Genomic DNA, 19,954 nt, shown 5'->3' with positions numbered 1-19,954 from the left:
CACCCATGCACGAATTCATGCTCCGGGCCTCTAATACACATACACTGAGTGGCCAGATTATTATGTGTTCAGAGATCATAATAATCTGGCCACTCAGTGTAGATGTCAGTTATATTCAGTTAATTGATGATGTTGAGTTCAACTATGTCCTTAATGATCCTCGGCCTGCCAGAACTGTCCATCTGATTGTAGGGTGATAAAATTGCCAACCTTGGAAGTGGGTTCTCTTAGTAATTTTAGTAGTTCTTTCCTTACATAGTTCGATGCTATTTTTTTAGGTTCATACATAATAAGGATTGTTTTGTCTTCTTGGATAATTGACCCCTTTATTATTATGTAATGCTCTTTTTTTATCTTGTAATTAGTGTTGGTATGGTATGTTTTTCTCCATCCATTTACTTTTAATCTACATGTGTCTTTATATTTAAAATGGCTTTCTTGTAGGTAACATATACTTGGGTCTTTTTTAAATTTTTTTATTCATGCTGACAATCTTTGTCTTTTAATTGGCCTTGTTAAGAAGAACAGTGCTGTGTTCACATTGGCTCCTTTTCCTTTCCCCTTGATGGAGGCTGGTGGGGGGGATTTTTCTCTTATACTACTGTGGGAACTTGGTCCAGCTCCCGGAAGTAGATCTCACAATATTGTGAGGCTCCTCTATGACAGGTCCACCTGGAGATTTTGACTCTCAGAGTAGTTCACACTGAGCTCAGTAATTCATCAGTTACAGTTCAGATTTTCCTACCCACACTGGTTCCCACTTGTGAGTCTCTGCAACAAGCTGTGACTCCCTGTATTTGCCTGTCTGTCTCTCCAGTCTTGGGGACAGCAGTTTGCCCTGTGTCTTCCCCATTCTAATGGATCCAAGAAGAGTTATTGGTTCTTAGTCTTCTCAGCTTTTTACTTGTTAGGATGGAGTAGCAATGTCCAGACTCCTTATATGGAGGACCGAAAACTGAGAGTCCCACCACAATTCCCTTTTAGGCCAGTGCTGTGGTACGATTCCCTGAACAGGTTTTGTGCTTTCCGTGTTTTGCATTACTTGTCCTTGGGAATGCTACTAACCCCACTCCTCCCTGTTGGATTCCTGACAATTCATTCTTCAAAGCCTGAGTTCATCACCAACCTGTTAATGGAGCATTTTCCATTCTTTACAATTGGAAGTAACTTGTGCCTATTCTATGTTCTAGTAGAAATTTCTTAATAAATTTCTGATGATTTACTTAATTTTGTTGAGACTTTTATATTTATTTAGACCTGCCAAGGTATTCAATCTGCCAATATATTCAATGCATTTATTCTAATCTCCTCTGGGAGCCAGGCACTGGAGATGCCAAGATAAATATGGCAAGGACCCTTAAGAAGCTCAGAATCTAATAGAGAAAACAGCCAAAAAAGTTACAGCCCAAATTAACTGGTGCTGTGATAGAAACAGTATGTACAAGAGCTCTGGTGTTAGCCCATCTCCTCTTTGAAACCTAACAGTAAGCCCTTGGAGGGCATGGACCTAATGCTGTTTTGTCTCACTGTATAGAGTCAAGTTGATGTTTATGAGAGATATAAATAAGCACACTTAAAAAAGTACTATCAGCCTGCTATTCTGAGTTTAAATAAGATAATTTTATCTCACAAGCTGCATTGTTGCATCATTATTGAATTTGTCACTGTATTAAATATTATCTCTTCTTTCAACTAATTTTAACATATTTTTATTCTGCTAACTCTTTTTTGCCTCACAGCGTTTTATATTCATTTCAATTAATTGTACTTTATCTCAACCTAATGAGGTTGTTACTCTTCTCACTTTTATTTTTGAAAATACTGATAAAAAGGTAAATCCAGGAGTTCCATTTTACAGTGTTTCTGATTCAGAACCTGAATCGCCCATTCCAATCCAATTTGCCATGCTTCAAAGGCTGAAACATTAAATGAAACTCAGTAATATTTAAGATGATGGGAAGTAATGAGTTTGAAATAAAATATCATTTCCATATTAGATGCCATAGAAGTCTGTTATTTGGTCTATCAAGGTCTATTCTAAAAGTATATTTATAGTGTCTATAACATCATTTGCAAATTAACATATTTATAAGCTATTGCCAAATAGTATCTTCTTCAGATGTGTTCTCCTTTTTCCTTCAATTAAATGATTAAAATTATTTAACTTACTTTTACATTGTAACTTTGACTCTAATTAAAAGTTTATCTGATTGCCTTTTGGATGTCCTAGTCCTCACCTTTAATGTTTGGTCTTTTGTTTCTGGTTATTGTAGGGTTATTGCAGTTAGCACTTCAGGCAGCTCATTTATCAGTTAAATCCATTCCTTCCTACTTAATCTCCATATTATGGTCAGATCTGTAAAGATCCAACTTTCTCACCCTAACTGGTTTGGCTCAGTGGATAGAGCATCGGCCTGTAGACTGAAGGGTCCCAGGTTCGATTCTGGTCAAGGGCATGTACCTTGGTTGTGGGCACATCTCCAGCAGGGGGTGTGCAGGAGGCCGCTGATCGATGTTTCTCTCTCATTGATGTTTCTAACTCTCTATCCCTCTCCCTTCCTCTCTATAAAAAATCAATAAAATATATTTTTAAAAAAAGATCCAACTTTCTCAAATTAGTGTTTCCTTTTGTTTATAGTTTTCATAAAGCTTCTGACGATCTATTTAAGCAACTGTGTCTCCTCAGTTATTTTTAATTCTTCATTTGATATTTTGTGGTTTCATTAGTAATCGCTGAAACTCTCTTTAAAACTATAGATGTGTGCTGTCCAATTTGGTACCCACCAGGCTCATGTGACTATTTAAATTTAAATTAATTAAGATTAAAACATTTTTTATGAAGTCTTCTTCATTGATAGTAGCCATATTTCAAGTGCTAATGGCTATTCAATGGTTCAGCATAGATATAGAACATTTTTATTATGGACAGTTCTGTTGGACAGCACTGTGGCAAACTCATTGTTGTTATGTTTTTGTACAGTATATGATATGAATATCTGCGTTTTCTTTTTTATTGATAGTGAACTTTTAGATGTAGCCTATGCTAAATATTTGCTTTTATTTCCTTTCTCTGCCCTTAAGAAACTATGAATTTTTATAGTATACAAGTCTTGTCTGAGTTTTTGGTCAAATTTAGTTATTATGTTATTGTAGACAGCTTAAAATTAGACTACTTTGGAAATTTCTTCTATATTACTGATATACAAAAGTGCTTTTAGAAAGTGAACTTGTTGATTTTTTTTTTTTTCTTGTTTAAAGTGCATCTTCTGCACAGTTCCCACGTTGGGAGGAATACTGTCAGTACTCTGTAAAGTGACGAGATTGTCACACTTTATAAATGTAAGATGTCCTCAATGTTGGTATACAGCTTCCTCCAAGCCCATTTTTTACTTAAATAAAGAAGAAAATCCTCTGGGAAAGGAGATTTTATAAACAGTTTCAGAGCAGAATTGATTTGGGTGTGTGTTAATGCAGACAATCTGCCCAGTGTTAAAATGTTAGAGAGAAAAAAACACACAAGCTGCCATCTTTGTGTGATTGCACCAAAATAGCAGCTTGTATTTATATTTTCAGTCTCCTCGAGGTGGACTGCAGGCACACACAAATGAGTGGATGCACTTGGTGTTGTGTTGTGGTTTTATTTAACGCAGGCAGAGTACACGCTTGTGCATGCACGACCAGCCCTCACATATGCACTTGTTCACAGCCGAGAAAGTGAAAACTACAACACAAGCCGCTCTCTGAGAGCTGTCGGCAACCTGTGTGTGTGTTTCTTAAATATTAAAGAGGGGGGAAACAGATTTTCAGGAATATAAGAAACAATTCTTCTGTCAAATGGCCTGTAGTCCTTCCTCATTTGACAACACTTAAGGTAACAACTAAATATTGATTATTACGGCTGCATGTATTTATTTAGAAATATGTATTTTCTTGTACTGCTTCTGTTTTTAATGTGTATCTTTTCCCATTTCTGTTCCACTTAAGCATGCACATTCATACTGCACATTTATTCCAATTTATGGAATATTCAATATTTTTGAAAAAAATTGGTATTTGAGTGAAAACATAGGTGTATTTGCTGCAGACTGTGCAGTTGTAGTGCTTAATTAGCATCCTGATGCTCCAAGTCTTCGGAACTTGGGAGCAGTGGTATGAGTAACAGCGGCATAGTCTGTCAGCCCGAGCTGCTGACCAGAAGAGTATTGGCTGTTGACATCCCCCTACTTTAGATTAAGCCATGTTTTTAGCACTGTTTATAATTGTGGGCTCAATATTGATGATGCGAATGTTAAAAAGTAAAGTGTGCTAGGCAGTAAAGTAGTGCCCCATCCTGAAATAGTCCTGATAGGCATAGCCAGTTCACAGTATGACAGCCTTCTGAGAACTTCATGCAGATTTGGAATTGAAACAACTTTATTACTTCAAGGGTAAATGAGTGTTTCACTTAAAATACATATGTATGTATATACATATACATACACATACATACAGGGTGTCCCAAAATGGATATACACTTTGAATTATTATAAAGGCAGTGTTTAAAATACATTTTATTTTCAAAATGTAATAGAATCTATAGACATTGTGTATACATTTTTTGGAACACCCTGTCTATTATATATTTCCCTGATTTTTCATCTTTATGAATTGAAAGTGGGTTGTTTTTAAGAAGGGGAGTCAGTGGGAGAGAGGGCTTGCTCTGTAACTCAGGGTATTGGAGAACTGGAAAGAATGTTTGATGGAAGCCTCTGTTTCCATGATGACAGATACAACCTCCTGAAACTCCAGCCCCACCTGCCCTTTCTCCTGCACTGTTTGATATCTCCTTCTATCCCAACCCTTCTGCTTCATCTTCTCACCTGTCAGGTGATTTCGAACTCCTACCTTCCATTTAGACTTTTGGAGATTCTTCTGCGATCCTCCTCAGCTATATTCTACCACTTATCATCACAATAGATTCCTATTTTCTTTCCTTTGCCTTTTTAAAATCAGTGTCCGCCCCCAGTTTATGGCCTATGAAAGCTATATGTTTCTCTTGTCTTTAACTACAGAAACAGACTGCAGTGCTCTGACCTGACCTTCATTTTTCTTTTTTTTAATTTAATAAATCTTTATTGTTCAGATTATTACAATTGTTTCTCCTTTTTACCCCCATAGCTCACCTCCACCCGGTTCCCACCCCACCCTCTGTCCTTACCTCCCCCTCACTGTCTTCATCCATAGGTGTACGATTTCTGTCCAGTCTCTTCCTGCACCCCCCATACCCTTTCCCCCTGAGAATTATCAGTCCACTCCCTTTCTATGCCCCTAATTCTATTATATTCACCAGTTTATTTTGTTCCTCAGATTTTTAATTCACTTGTTTTTTAGGTTCACTTGTTGATAGATATGTATTTGTTGTTCATAATTTTTATCTTTACCTTTTTCTTCTTCTTCCTCTTCTTTAAGAATACCTTTCAGCATTTCATATAATACTGGTTTGGTGGTGATGAACTCCTTTAGCTTTTTCTTATCTGTGAAGCTCTTTATCTGACCTTCCATTCTGAATGATAGCTTTGCTGGGTAGAGTAATCTTGGTTGTAGGTTCTTGCTTTTCATCACTTTGAATATTTCTTGCCACTCCCGTCTGGCCTGCATAGTTTCTGTTGAGAAATCAGCTGACAATCATATGGGTGCACCCTTGTAGGTAAAAAAACTGTTTTTCTCTTGCTGCTTTTAATATTCTCTCTTTGTCTTTTGCTCTTGGCATTTTAATTTTGATGTGTCTTGGTGTGGTCCTCCTTGGATTCCTCTTGTTTGGGGTTCTGTGCACTTCCTGGACTTGTAAGTCTATTTCTTTCACCAGGTAGGGGAAGTTTTCAGTCATTATTTCTTCAAATAGGTTTTCAGTATCTTGCTCTCTGTCTTCTTCTGGCACCCCCATAATTCTGATGTTGGTACGCTTGAAGTTGTCCCAGAGGCTTCTTACACTATCTTCAACTTTTTGGATTCTTTTTTCTTTTTGCTTTTTCGGTTGAGTGTTTTTTGCTTCTTTGTTTTTCAAATCATTGACTTGATTCTTGCATTCCTCTAGTCTGCTGTTGGGTCTCTGTATAATATTTTTTATTTCAGTCAGTGTGTGTTTAATTTCTAGTTGGTCCTTTTTCATATCCTCGGGGGTCTCACTAAATTTATCGGCCTTTTCTAGGATATTCTTGAAAAGCCTTATAACCGTGGTTTTGAATTCTATATCCAGTTGTTTATTTTCCTCCATTTCTTTCGTTTGTGATCTGTTTCTTTGTCGCCGCATTTTCACTGCTTTCCTGAGTTGGTATGGTAGCTTTGTGTGCTAGGTTTCCTATATGGCCCAGTGGGTCGGCCTCCCCATTAACCTGAGGTAGACACTCTTGGTGCACCCCTTTGTGGACTGTGTGTACAGCATTATTGTAGTTAAGTCTTGATTGTTGTTGGTATCACTGGGAGGAATAGACCTCCAGGCCAGTTGGCTGTGAGGATAAGCTGTATCTACACTGGGAGAAGTTCAGTGCTGGAGACAGCCTTATAGGATCAGACTTGCAAAATTGCAAAAGCCTCTGTGCTCAGCTTGGATGGGGCAGAGTCTCAGGGCGGAGCATACAGTCTTGGCTTCCCGTCAGTCCTGCCCTTGCGTGCGTGCCTCCAGACCTCTGCCTTCCGCGACTCCCCTGGGTTTCCGCCTGACAGTCCAGATTCCCCCTGTAAGAGTGTGGGTCCCCAGGGGCTCGCCCGGAACTGGGGTTCAGTGCAGTCAGGAGCTTCCGACTCCCTTCCGCTAGGGAATGCCTGCGGCAACCTCCGCATTCAGCTTTCTCTGTGAGCATTCGCGCGCGCGCGCGTGCGCCATCAGACCCACCGGGGCTCCCCCGGGTCTCTGAGTTTCTGTGTGTCTTTCTCTCTACCTGACAGTCCAGACTCCCCCTGTATGAGCCTGGGTCCATGGGGTTTCACCCGGAACTGGGTTTCAGTGCAGTCAGAACTGGGGTTCAGTGCAGTTGGGGGCTTCCTTCCCCCTCCCACCAGAGAAAGTCAGCCAGGCACTCAGTCACCCTTCCTCTCTGCGCGCGTCTCCATACCTCAGCCCTTTGCTGCTCCTCTGATTCTCCGTGAGCTTTGCTCTTTCCTTCTAGTTGTAGAATTTCCACTCAGCCAGCCTTCCTGTGGTTCTGGATGATGTCCGTTCTGTCTTTTAGTTGTAGTTTTGAAATTGTTGTGCGAGGCAGCAGTTTAGGTGCTTACCTATGCCACCATCTTGGTTTCTCTGACCTGACCTTTCTTATACTTCAGCTCCCTACCTCCAGTCCTTCAGTCCATAGTTTTAATTTTCATTTTTCATTGGTTTATATGTTGGTAGATTTGTCAATTTTTTTATTCATTCAACAAATACTACTTGAGAAATGACTGTACGAGCTACCATGCTGTAAGTTAAGGATTTTCATAAAGAAATTGTGTCTCTTCTATTCTTTTATAGATCATGCACATTTAATTTTAATTTTCTTTCCTTAGAAATATCTGTAAAATGTCTATTTTCTCTCCTAAATTTCTTGAGTACTTAGTTCTTATGTTTTGTATCTTCATTTTCCCTAGTAGGCACCCATAATAGGCATTTGTGTCACTGGTTGTCATCTAGTGGTAAATCCTTTTATTTTGCAAATGTGGAAAGTTAAAGTTCAGAAAGCATATGACTGGGGAAAATATAACTTGTTAATGGCCAAAATAGAAGTAACACCTCGCACTCTAGGTCTTACTACTCACTACTCTATCATATTTTATGTCAACCTTGTTTACTTGGATTTAGCACTTTTTCAACTTATCAGATACCTTCTGTATGCAAAGCACTCTGAGAAGAAAACAGGAGACAGAAACATGAGTGACTTACCTCAAATCTTATTCAGAAGGAGGTGGCGATTAAACACTAAATAAATAGATTCGGTTTCTGCCCTCTGGGTTCATGTACTCTAATGCAGAGTTTCTTAGCCTTGGGATTATTGACATTATGGACCAATGGATTCTTTGTTGTGAGCGGCTGTGGGTGCGGTGTTGGATGTTTAGTAACATCCCTGACATCTAAGTGCTGAAGGCTCTGAGAGGCATGCTTTTTAAATCTTTACAGGGCATCAGGGCATCTTGTCAGACAGAAAGGCTCTCAAAGGCAGCAGTGCCAACTGGTGGTCCGCGGACCACTGCTGGTCCGAGAGGTCCGAAAGGTTCGCGACCCCTGCTCTAAGGCATCCCTTTACTGAGATCTTAACGAAGGATTTTACATTCACATCCTTAGTTTTGTTTTTAGATTTGATATTTTCCCAAAAGCAGTGTCTTCATATTAGCACAAATTGCCGATAGAGAGTCTGAGAATGAGAAAGTGTTTTATTTTAAACCCAGCAAGTCCTAGCTCCTTTTTGTTGTGCCGTTCTTCCTTTGCTTCTTTCATTCTAGTATAAGTAATAGGTGTAAACCAGGCAGCACCTTCAACACTCTGGCTGGATTGCTCCTTAGTCAGATCCCCAGTTTATTAGGTATGTTTTCTATTTTCCTTATAACTAAGGATTGCCATGTTGCCACTACATAATAAGGGACGTTTTCCCTGTATGTTTTCCCCTGTTAACATAAAAACATTCAAACCTGTAAAGAATTTTTGTAAGTTTATTTGAGCCGAACTGTCGACAATTGCTGGGAAGCGGCATCTCAAAGGATTGGGATAATGCTCCAGAGAATGGTGTTTTTTTTCCATCTATTTTTATACATTGCAATCAAAGGAGGGGACATAGGTGGGTTACATGAAATCCATTAATGATAGATTAGAGAGGCGGGAGAAAGCAAAGGGGGAAACCTCTGGGATTGGATAAAAAGTAAAATGATAGACACATACTTATCGGGGTGCAGGATAGTTAACAGTCAACAATTAATATAACAATGAAGGAATCTGTGTTATCTGTCCTGGCACCCAGGCACATTAGGTTGTACCCCAAGGGGTCCTGAAAAAGGGAAATTACAAGTTATGCAGGCATTTCAAGGGTATGTTATCATAGATGCAAAAAGACAGGTAGGCTCAGATAAGGTAAAGGTTGACCTTGTCAGTGAAGATACTGGCCTAGGACCACTGCTTTTAGTTAAAGTTTAATTTCAGACCATCTTTTGTGGTTACTTTAGGTCTTTGAGTTTGAAAGACCACCATGCAGGCCTTCCCTGAGCTTGTCAGGTTAGCATGTGGCCCCTTTCGTCCACACCCCACTTTTATTTAAGCCTTCTCTGGCAACCAGCTCCTCCTGGGCTGTGTTTGTCTTTTGCTCACAATCTCATTCACACCCTTTAGTCTTTCAATGATGCTTTATGCAAGGTCCTTGGAGCTTCTGTTCATTCCCATAGACAGATCTATCACATATCTTATGCTTTTTAGCAATACCCCAATTTAAGGTATCAAAACCTATGTTAGTTATCTATTGCTAGTATATAAGTTAACCAAAACTTAGTAACTCGAAACAATAATTATTTCATACTTGCTGTCAGGAGTTTGGAAGCAGCTTAGCTGGAGGCTTCTGGCTTAGGAGTCTCAAGAAATTGCAGTCACGTTTCAGCTGGAGCTGCAGTAATCTGAAAGGCCTGACCAGGCTGGCGGACCAGTATGGCTTCCTCTCCATGTGGTTCTCTCCATGGGACTGCTTAAGTATCTTTCTCCAAGGGATACTTTCCCCAGACCAAGTGATCCAAGAATTTTCAGATATATCCTATATAATAAAAGAGTAATATGCAAATTAACCATCACTCCACCACACTCACAAGCCACGCCCACAAAGCAATGCCCACCAGCCAATCAGGAGCGAATATGCAAATAAACCCAACCAAGATGGCTACGGCCACAGAGAGCAGGAGGGAGGCTTGGGTTTCCCCGGCAATGGAGGAAGCCAAGCTTTCCACCTGCCCTTGCCGGCCTAGGCAACCACTCAAGGCTACAAAGTTTTAATTATAGAAGATACATAAATCCAAAGACAAATGGCGGCAGCCACGGAGCTGGAAAGAGCAGGAGGCTAGGGTTGCCCCCGGTGATGGAGGAAGCCAAGCTTTCCGCACACCCTGGCCAGCCCAGGCCTCCGCTTAAGGCTACAAAGTTTCAATTATAGAAGATACATAAATCAAAAAAAAAAAAAGGCTGCTGCCACGAAGCAAGCAGAAGGCTTGGCTCCACTCCAGGCTACAAAGTTTCAATTGTAGAAGATAAATAAACCCCAGATACCAGGGCCTCCGCTTGGGTGGCCAGGGGGCATGGCCAGCCTGCAAACCACCACAGGCCCTTCCCCCAGGCTGCCTCACGCCCCAAGGGAACCCCCACCCTGATCTGGGACACCCTTCAGTGCAAACCAGCTGGCCCCCACCCATGCACGAGGACTCTATCCTATCTAATAAAAGAGTAATATGCAGATTGACCATCACTCCAGCACACAAGATGGCTGCCCCCATGTGGTTAAAGATCCTGCTCCCATGTGGACACAAGATGGCCAGCAGGGGAGGGCAGTTCAGAGGGACCAGGCCTGCAAGTGAGGGCAGTTGGGGGCGATCAAGCCTGCAGGGGAGGGCAGTTAGGGGTGACCAAGCCGGCAGAGGAGGGAAGTTAGGGGCAACCAGGCCTGCAGGGAAAGGCAGTTGGGAGGGACCCAGGCCTGCAGGGGAGGGCAGTTGGGGGGGACCAGGCCTGCAGGGGAAGGCAGTTAGGGGTGACCAGGCCTGCAGGGCAAGGCAGTTTGGGGGGACCCAGGCCTGCAGGGGAGAGCATTTGGGGGGGGGGGACCAGGCCTGCAGGGGAGGGCAGTTAGGGGTGACCAGGCATGCAGGGGAGGGCAGTTAGGGGCAATCAGGCTGGCAGGGGAGCAGTTAGGCATCAATCTGGCTGGCAGGGGAGTGGTTAGGGGTGATCAGGCTGGCAGGCAGAAGCAGTTAGGGGCAATCAGGAAGGCAGGCAGGTGAACAGTTGAAAGCCAGCAGTCCTGGATTGTGAGAGGGATGTCCGACTGCCCATTTAAGCCCGATCCTTCCGGGATTGGTCTTAAACAGGCAGTCGGACATCCCTCAAGGGGTCCCAGATTAGAGAGGTTGCAGGCTGGGCTGAGGGACACCCCCCTCCCCCACGCACAAATTTTGTGCACCGGGCCTCTAGTTTTTAAAATAACCACAGTCCACATGTAGCTTCCCAGGCCTCCCAGATGACCCTTTTCCATTCTATCCAGCTCTAAGGGGAAAGGTCTGTGGGCCCTCACAGGCAGGGCCACAGCTTCCTGAAAAGGGCACTGGGGAATTAAATCCAGCTGTGTGCCTGGGAAGACGGGAAAGCAGATTTTGTTGAATAGGGAGAATGGTGAAATCATCAACCAAAGTAGAGGGAGCATAGAAAGAAAAAGTATCCGGAGTGTCTGTGTTCATTCTATATCAAACTATTCCTGTATGGTTTTTGCTTGATTTTTTAGTTTTTCTATAATAAAACAATAAACCAGAGTAATGTATTATAGTTATTTTGGTGTTTAATAGTATTCTAGGGAGTTTTCATCCACTCATTTTAAATTTTGGATGAATGCTTGTTTTGGAATTCTATTTTTGAAGTATGGGCATAACATCGGTTATTGTTCCTCCAAGTCCTTCTGTGCTTCTCTGTCCTACTGCATGATTATAAACCTTCACCAAGGGCTTTACTTTCTCCCTTGGGGCATCTTATTGAATACTTGCATCTTCAGTAATTCATCTGGGCCCAATGCTTTGTCTGTTTTAATACTTCTAATTACCTAATTATGTACTATAATGCAGTGACAAAGCCCTTTATCATTTCACTCTTTTCTTAACCCTTTTCTTGCTTAGGAAATACTCTTTTTGTCTCTTTGTTGTCTGAGAAACTCTTCATTATAGACAGCCCAGATATTTGCCTGGCTTCCCTTTATTGTCTTTCTGTTTATGAAGATAATTGCTTTATTGAATGTCTTTCTAGTTAACTCCCATCAGGTACCTGGGATCCTGGTTATTGGGCTCTAGAGTTGGTGTTTAGTCGTCCTCCATCTCTCACTTCCTGATTCACTTCCATACACTGCAGTCACATGAGAAGGTATCCGAAGGAGAAATCGCATAGTCCGGTTGTCAAAAACAACTTTCGTGACAGAATTAGTGGCCATTCTGTCATTTATAGATCTTTTATGTCCACAACTATTCATGAGTAAATTATTGGAAATCAATAAGATTTTAATAAATAAAATCAATAAAATTATGATGATCTGTACTTCAGGGTAACTAAACATTGATGAAGGGGAATTTTTATTTATATATGTAAATTAGACAATAAAGGAAAAAATGATAAAATTATAGTCTTACCATTTTATAACCTTTAGTGAATTAATGGACCTAGGCAATGCTCATCCGTGGTTGCTAGCATCATAAAAGGAGAGATAAGTTAACAGTACATGCCTCCTGATAGAATTGCACAACACCAACTACACCAGTTATATATTGCTGCATTGTAAGCCACCCCAAAGCTTAAAACAACAGCATAATTTATTTTGTTGATGAATCTATAACTTGGGTAGATGTGAGCAGGACAGTTTGTCTCTGTTCCACGTGGTGTTGGCTAGGCCAGCTTGAAGGTCAGGGGCTGGAATTTCTGAACACTTACTCACGTACATGGCTGGCTGTTCAAGCTGGCTCTCAGCAAAGCCCTTCTCTGGAGCTATGGCTACAACACCTCTACACAGCCCTTCCATGTAGCTGCTTCTCTTCCTAGCAGCATGGAGTCTGGGTTCCAAGGATGTGTCTGGATGGAGAGCCAGGCAGAACTATGTCACAGCATCCCTTATGCTGCATTCTCTGGGAGAAGCCATCACGAAGGCCAACACATATTCAAATGGAAGGGAGTTTGACTCGCCTGTTTATGGAAAGCATGCCAAAGAATTTGTAAACACGTACTAAAAACATCGTGCTGCCTATAAAGAACTTTGTTGACAGTTGAGCCTGAATCTGATTAGATCTCTAGACCTACCAGTTTATAGGAAATACTAGAGGCCTGGTGCACGAAATTTGTGCACTCGGGTGCAGTGGGGGGGGGGGGGTCCCTCAGCCTGACCTGCACCCTCTCGCAGTCCGGGAGCCCTCAGTGGATGTCTGACTGACGGCTTAGGCCTGCTCCCACCACTGCCACTGCGCTTGCCAGCCATGAGCCCGACTCAGGGCTTCTGGCTGAGTGGCACTCCCCCCTGTGGGAGTACAGTGACCACCAGGGGGGAAGCTCCTGCATTGAGTGCCTGCCCCCTGGTGGTCAGTGCATGTCATAGTGACCAGTCATTCCAGTCGTTCGGTCGCTTAGGCTTTTATATATATACAGACTAGAGACCCGGTGCATGAAATTCATGCACAGGGAGGGGGTGTATCCCTCAGCCCAGCCTGCACCCTCTCCAATTTGGGAAATCCCTCTCACAATCCAGGACTGCTGGCTAAAAACACTTTCCTGCCTGCCTGCCTGATTCCCCCCAACTGCCCTCCCCTGCAGGCCTGGTCCCCCCAACTGCCCTTCCCTGATGGCCCGATTGCCCCTAACTGCCCTCCCTTGCCGGCCTGGTCGCTCCTAACTATTCTCTCCTGCTGGCCTGGTTTCCCCCAACTGCCCTCCCCTGCAGGCCTGGTCCCGCCTAACTGCCCTCCCCTGCAGGCCTGGTTCCCCCCAACTGCCCTCCCCTCTAGGCCTGGTTCCCCCCAACTTCCCTCCACTGCAGGTGTGGTCACCCCCAGCTGCCCTCCCCAGCTGGCCTGATTCCCTCCAAATACCCTCCCCTGCAGGCCTGGGTCTCCCCCACCTACCCTCCCCTGCAGGCCTGGTCCCTCCCAACTGACCTCCCCTGCCAGCTTGGCCCCCCTCAACTGCCCTCCCCTGCAGGCCTGGTCTACCAGCCTGGTCGATCCCAACTGACCTCCCCTGCAGGCCTGGTTGCCCCCAAATGTCCTCCCCTGCAGGCCTGGACCCCCAACTGCCCTTCCCTGCTGGCCTGATCACCCACAACTGCCCTCCCCTGCCAGCCATCTTGTGGCAGCCATCTTGTGTCCTCATGGGGACAGCCATCTTTGACCACATGGGGGCAGCCATCTTGTGTGTTGGAGTGACAGTAAATTTGCATATTACTCTTATTAGATAGGACTAGAGGCCCGGTGCACGAAATTCGTGCACGGGGGGTGGGGGGGGATGTCCCTCAGCCCAGCCTGCACCCTCTCCAATCTGGGACCCCTCGAGGGATGTCCGACTGCCCATTTAGGCCCGATCCTGGTAGGACATCCTTCTCACAATCCAGGACTGCTGGCTCCCAACTTCTCACGTGCCTGCCTTCCTGATTGCACCTATCCACTTCTGCCTGCCAGCCTGATCACCCCTAACTGCTCCCCTGCCAGCCTGTTTGCCCCTAACTGCCCTCCCCTGAAGGCCTGGTCTCCCCCAACTGCCTTTCCCTGCAGGCCCAGTCACCCCCAACTGCCCTCCTCTGCCGGCCTAGTCACCCCTAATTGCCCTCCCCTGCAGGCTTGATCACCCCCAACTGCCCTCCCTTGTAGGCCTGGTCCCTCCCAAAGGCCCTCCCCTGCTGGCCATGTTGTGGTGGCCATCTTGTGTCCACATGGGGGCAGGATCTTTGACCACATGGGGGCAGCCATCTTGTGTTTTGGAGTGACATTCAATTTGCATATTACTCTTTTATTAGATAGGATAGAGGCCTGGTGCACGGGTGGGGGCCGGCTTGTTTGCCCTGAAGGGTGTCCCGGATCAGGGTGGGGGTTCCCTTGGGGCATGGGGCGGCCTGGGTGAGGGGCCTGTGGTGGTTTGCAGGCTGGCCACACCCCCCGGCAACCCAAGCGGAGGCCCTGGTATCTGGGGTTTATTTATCTTCTACAATTGAAACTTTAGCCTTGAGCAGAGCCAAGCCTCCTGCTCGCTCAGTGGCTGCCGCCATTTTTGTTGGGATTTATTTATCTTCTATAATTGAAACTTTGTAGCCTTGAGTGGAGGCCTGGGCTGGCCAGGGTGTGCGGAAAGCTTGGCTTCCTCCATTGCCAGGGAAACCCAAGCCTGCTGCTCGCTCCGTGGCCGCAGCCATCTTGGTTGGGGTTAATTTGCATACTTGCTCCTGATTGGCTGATGGGTGTGGCTTGTGGGTGTAATGGAGTGATGGTTAATTTGCATATTACTCTTTTATGAGATAGGATTAGTGAAGCAGTTGGGAAGTACTGCTACCCTGTTATCTACCCAGATTCATTGGGGCAGGTATTAATCTCTCTGCTTTAGTGCACTTAATTGTTAACTTCTGAGTTTAGCTGGATTATCTTCAGAGACTCTTTGAGGTTTAAAACTTGTCTGAATGTAAGTTCTTTTTCCAAATTCTGAAATACTAGAAACTTTTAAATTTTTTTTAGAACTTTTCTATATCTTTCTACCTTACTTATTTGATGCTATGGATTCTTCATCAGGATTTAGAGAACAATCATGCTTTTCTAAATAAAGAGGGTGTCATGAAACTTCATAAATGGACACTTTAGCATTGTTGAGTAGAATTGTAGATGGTGTGTTATTGCATAGGGATGCTATGTCTGACTAATACACATTTTTAGTTTATTGGGTATTTGCTAAAAGTGGGTAATTTAAATTACCTACCTGCAATTTAATTCTTGTAGATCTCTGGTTTTTAATCTTGCAAGTGGATAGTAGGCATTTAAATGAAACTAAGAATTGGTTTGTAATTTACATTTTTAGCAATTAGATATTAAACTCTTACTATATAACTCATAGGTGTTTGTTACAAAGTAAATGTTGTAGTTTTTAGCACTTTTCCCCATAATTCATTCAGATTGTAGCAGCTACACAGGATTTAGTTTTGACAGTGTACGTAGATAATTTGCAAAGAATAGTAAAGGAAAGGACACACAAAATCATTTAGCCACATGATCTTAATCATGGGGCATGGAGCCTCTCAGAAGGATTATTCTAGTTTTAACTTAGTGACTAAGTTTTTCCAAGAAATTTCTTGACAGTTTATTTTATTAATTACTTACCTTTCCTGATTATTTTGGGATATTTGACTTTCTAAGGGCTTTAGCAACTTTCTTTTGTCCCATATAAACCATATTAAAAGTTTTTGTGTTTCTTTCCTACGTGGGTGCATTTAACATCTTTCTGGAACTTCTTTGACTTCTGTGATACATATTCTTCTCTGAATCTAAGTTCAGGTTAGTTTTCCCTTCTTTATCAGCTTTCGTCACTTGTCCCAGTTGAACTCCCATCCTGCGTAGGGATGTCTGGAGGCATGACATTAAGTTTTATGCAGAGATGTGAAGTAATCTTGCTCAGATCTATGTGTTGTTCATTACTAGCCCCCAAAATGGAGGCCTCCTTGCTGCTAGAGAAAAGATCAGATACCTGTTTCTTGGGATGGATGCACATCAAAAGGAGTTTCAAGCAAAAGTCAAATGAACAGATGAAGATAAAATAGGCTTTAATTTATTATAAAAATTAGGATCAGAAAAGAGATGCTTCATGAATCACTAGCATAGTTCACTCAGGAACCCAGCCTAGACATAAGGAAAGTGATAACTCCAAAAGAGGATTAGAAAGAAGCATAAAACAGCTGAAGTCTCCAAAAACAGGCAGTGAGCCATTCTAATCTGAAGTCAAACAACCATTAATGCTCTTAAAAAGGCTCACTGGGTATTTTTCTGTTTCCATGTCCTGTGCCGCCGTGCTTGCGGTACCTTCCTCTCCAGTCTCTCACACATTCTCTTAGCCCAGGGGTGGGCAAACTTTTTGACTCGAGGGCCACAATGGGTTCTTAAACTGGACCGGAGGGCCGGAACAAAAGCATGGATGGAGTGTTTGTGTGAACTAATATAAATTCAAAGTAAAGGAGCAGAGGGGAGAGCAAGAGAACCAGATAGAACAGCCGGATCCGGCCCGCGGGCCGTAGTTTGCCCACGGCTGTGACTTAGCCACATTCATCTGCATCACCCACAGCACCAGTACTCAGATAGTAAAGACCTCTGTTTCTGAACACCTACTGCTTGCGGGGCACTGTTCTTGGTGCTTTCACATATCTCATCTTGATCCCAAGGTCAGTGTTAATGTCCCTACTTCACAGAGGAGGCAGTCACTTACAAGATCACACAGCTAGCAATTGTGCAACATGAATTTGAACACAGGCTTTTCCTTTCAGTTTTGTGATTTTCCCGTGTCACTTCATTATGATGCGCTTTTCTCTTTCCTGTAAATCTTATTAAAGCTTATTCCCACTTAGAGTTACTCAATACTATTTTCTTTGTCATTTCCCTATTCAAAAAAATATAGAGTCACTCTGTTGCACTTCCTCAATTGTAAATTCAAGCATTCAAAGCTCTTTCCAGACCTGCCCCACATTTCTTTCTATCCTGTTTTCCTGTTCCCAACTGGCAATACTTTGTGTACTTTTCTTTGATGACTAATTACCATACTGAGCTGTACACCTGGAATACTCTGAGCCTTTTCTGCCTTCATATCTTTTTTTCTGATTTGGTTACCTTTTCCATTGATGTTGCATGTTCCTCCTGTTCTAAAAATTCTTGTTCAAACCTTTTGTGATTGAATCCATTAGACTGTTTACTTCTAAACGACACCCCCGCTTCCATTATATATTCATTGTGCATTGTATTGCTATATATTTGATCTATAGCTTATTGTGATTGTATATTTTGTCTTATAAACAACTATTTAAGTTCCTTTCAAGCTCATAGTCTGCCCTTTTCTATTTTACATGACCTCAAAGAACCTGGTAGACATTTTGATCCAGACCATTTAAGCAATGCTGACTAACTTGTTCCATTTGAAGTCTACATTTTAATTAGATAAAATTAGCAATGTGGTCATGTAAAATAATTTAAGTGATATTTGCATCAAAAAGATAATTTTTTCAAAAACTTGGTAATAATGTCACACTCTAGTCCTATAAACCAAATGGACTAAAACAGAGCACTCCCCCACCATAAATACATAGATTATAATTCATTTTGCCTAAAAATTGTTGTATTCACCATGTGGTGACATTAAGCATATGGAAAACATTTGAAATATTTAGATGTTGAAGGGTATTGCTTCTCTCTGTGATATAATAATTTCCCTTTTCTCATCCTTTTTCCCTGAACATGTAAGTCCCATCAATGCCGTAAGCTGCATGGCAAATACAGACTTGCACTAAAACCCGAAGCAGCCCTTGCACCTCTCAGAGATGAGAGTTTGAGGGTAATTCTTAGAATTGTGCTAGTCATTTCAATTCTGTGTTTTCTTTTTTCCAGGTTTCCTGAAATGCAGTTTTTCCGACAAGAAAATGTGAGAAAAATTCTTACAGATGTTCTTTTCTGTTATGCTAGAGAAAACGAGCAGTTGCTTTATAAACAGGTAATGAAAATATCGTACAGGTGGCATCCATTGACTCAAAATTTCCTATACAGCTTGACAAATTATAGAGCAATAATGTAGCCTTTATTGTATCCAAAGTTGTATCATAATAGTACAGCAATCAAAGGGCTGCTTGTCAGCTGCACGGTGAGAAAAGTAAGCTCATTGAGGCACATATGCTTCTTCCTTATTATAAGACATTTCACCAAATTGTCTTCTATAAGGCATTCAATCTTTTCTTTCAACTTTTGGGAGTTTGTTTATAAACAACATCTTTGAAGCCAATCTAGTAATAAAACTTTTCAGAGTTGTATGTATAAATATTGTTTCTATGTACAGCATTTATAAATATGCGACATGCTGTGTAAAAAATAAAGTATCCTTTTACTCTTTAAAACTTACCAGTAATATAACTTCAGAAAGTTCCTTTAAATTTTTTGAAATTTATATAATATTCTTTCTGATCCTGATACTTGATTCATTCTCATTACTAAAGTAAAGAAAATTGTTGGATTGTTTTTATTGAAATGTAAATTATTTACTTAATATATAAGGAAATATCTAGGTTTCTCTTGAACTTATCGTGATCCAGTAAAAATAACATCAAGTTGAGCCCTGGTCAGGTGGCTCAGTTGGTTGAAGCATTGCCCTGTACATCAGAATGTTGCAGTTCCATTCCTGGTCAGGGCACATACCTAGGTTGGAGCACATACGGGAGGCAACTGATGGATGTTTCCCTCTCACATTGATGTTTCTCTCTCTCTCTTTCTCTCTCTTGCCCTTCCTCTCTCTCTAATATCAATAAAAACATATTCTCGGGTGAAAATTTAAAAAAGAATACATCAAGTTGAGTATTTTTATATCTTTCTCAAAATGTACATCAAGAGGGAATTCAAACTGAATTAATAAATTCTCTAACAATCAAAAATTATGACATGTCCAATTGACAACCACCTAATTTCAGTGTAATATAACAAAATATTCATATGGTAAAAGCAATGTATTTAATTTGAAGAAAACTTGATCAGTTTAAAGATAATAAACCAAGTCATATTACACTTGTCCTAAATAATACATTTGTTATTAAGTGCATAGAATACCCAAAGGAACTAATTTTATCTTAGTTTTAATATTAGTAATATGTCTTTATATTAATTACATGGTAATTCTTTGAAATACAATTACATTATATAAATCAAGTTTAGAATGGGAAATGGAAAAAAAAAATATCCATCCCATTCACAATGCCAACCAAACTATAAAATACCCTAGAAATAAATTTAATATAGGCACAAAAGCTATATGAAGAAAACTATAAATATATTGAAGTATATAAAGCCAGACTTGAATAAACAAAGAAGTGATACATGTTTTTAGATGAGAAGACATTAAATAAAATATAACTTCTTACCAGATTGATATATAAATATAGTATTATTACAGTGATTATATAAGTGAGAGATGTAATTTTTTAAGAACTGGACACATTTATTTTAAATTTAGCGCCAAAATGCTTTA

At 41.6% G+C, this 19,954-nt stretch overlaps 1 protein-coding gene across 4 annotated transcripts in view; it reads left to right on the top strand.

The window, feature by feature from the left end:
• The window catches only part of TBC1D5 (TBC1 domain family member 5), a 481,832-nt gene that overhangs the window by 279,862 nt on the left and 182,016 nt on the right, over positions 1-19,954 (top strand). For all 4 annotated transcript variants that reach the window (XM_080675845.1, XM_080675847.1, XM_080675846.1 and 1 more), the window contains one exon: positions 18,334-18,436. In XM_080675845.1, coding sequence (XP_080531971.1) covers positions 18,334-18,436 — 103 coding nt within the window. The remainder of the gene's footprint in view (positions 1-18,333; positions 18,437-19,954) is intronic.

This window comes from Plecotus auritus, assembly GCF_963455305.1.
Source record: "Plecotus auritus genome assembly, chromosome: 6".
Taxonomy (NCBI): Eukaryota; Metazoa; Chordata; class Mammalia; order Chiroptera; family Vespertilionidae; genus Plecotus; species Plecotus auritus.
This window is presented reverse-complemented; position numbering and strand designations above follow the sequence as displayed.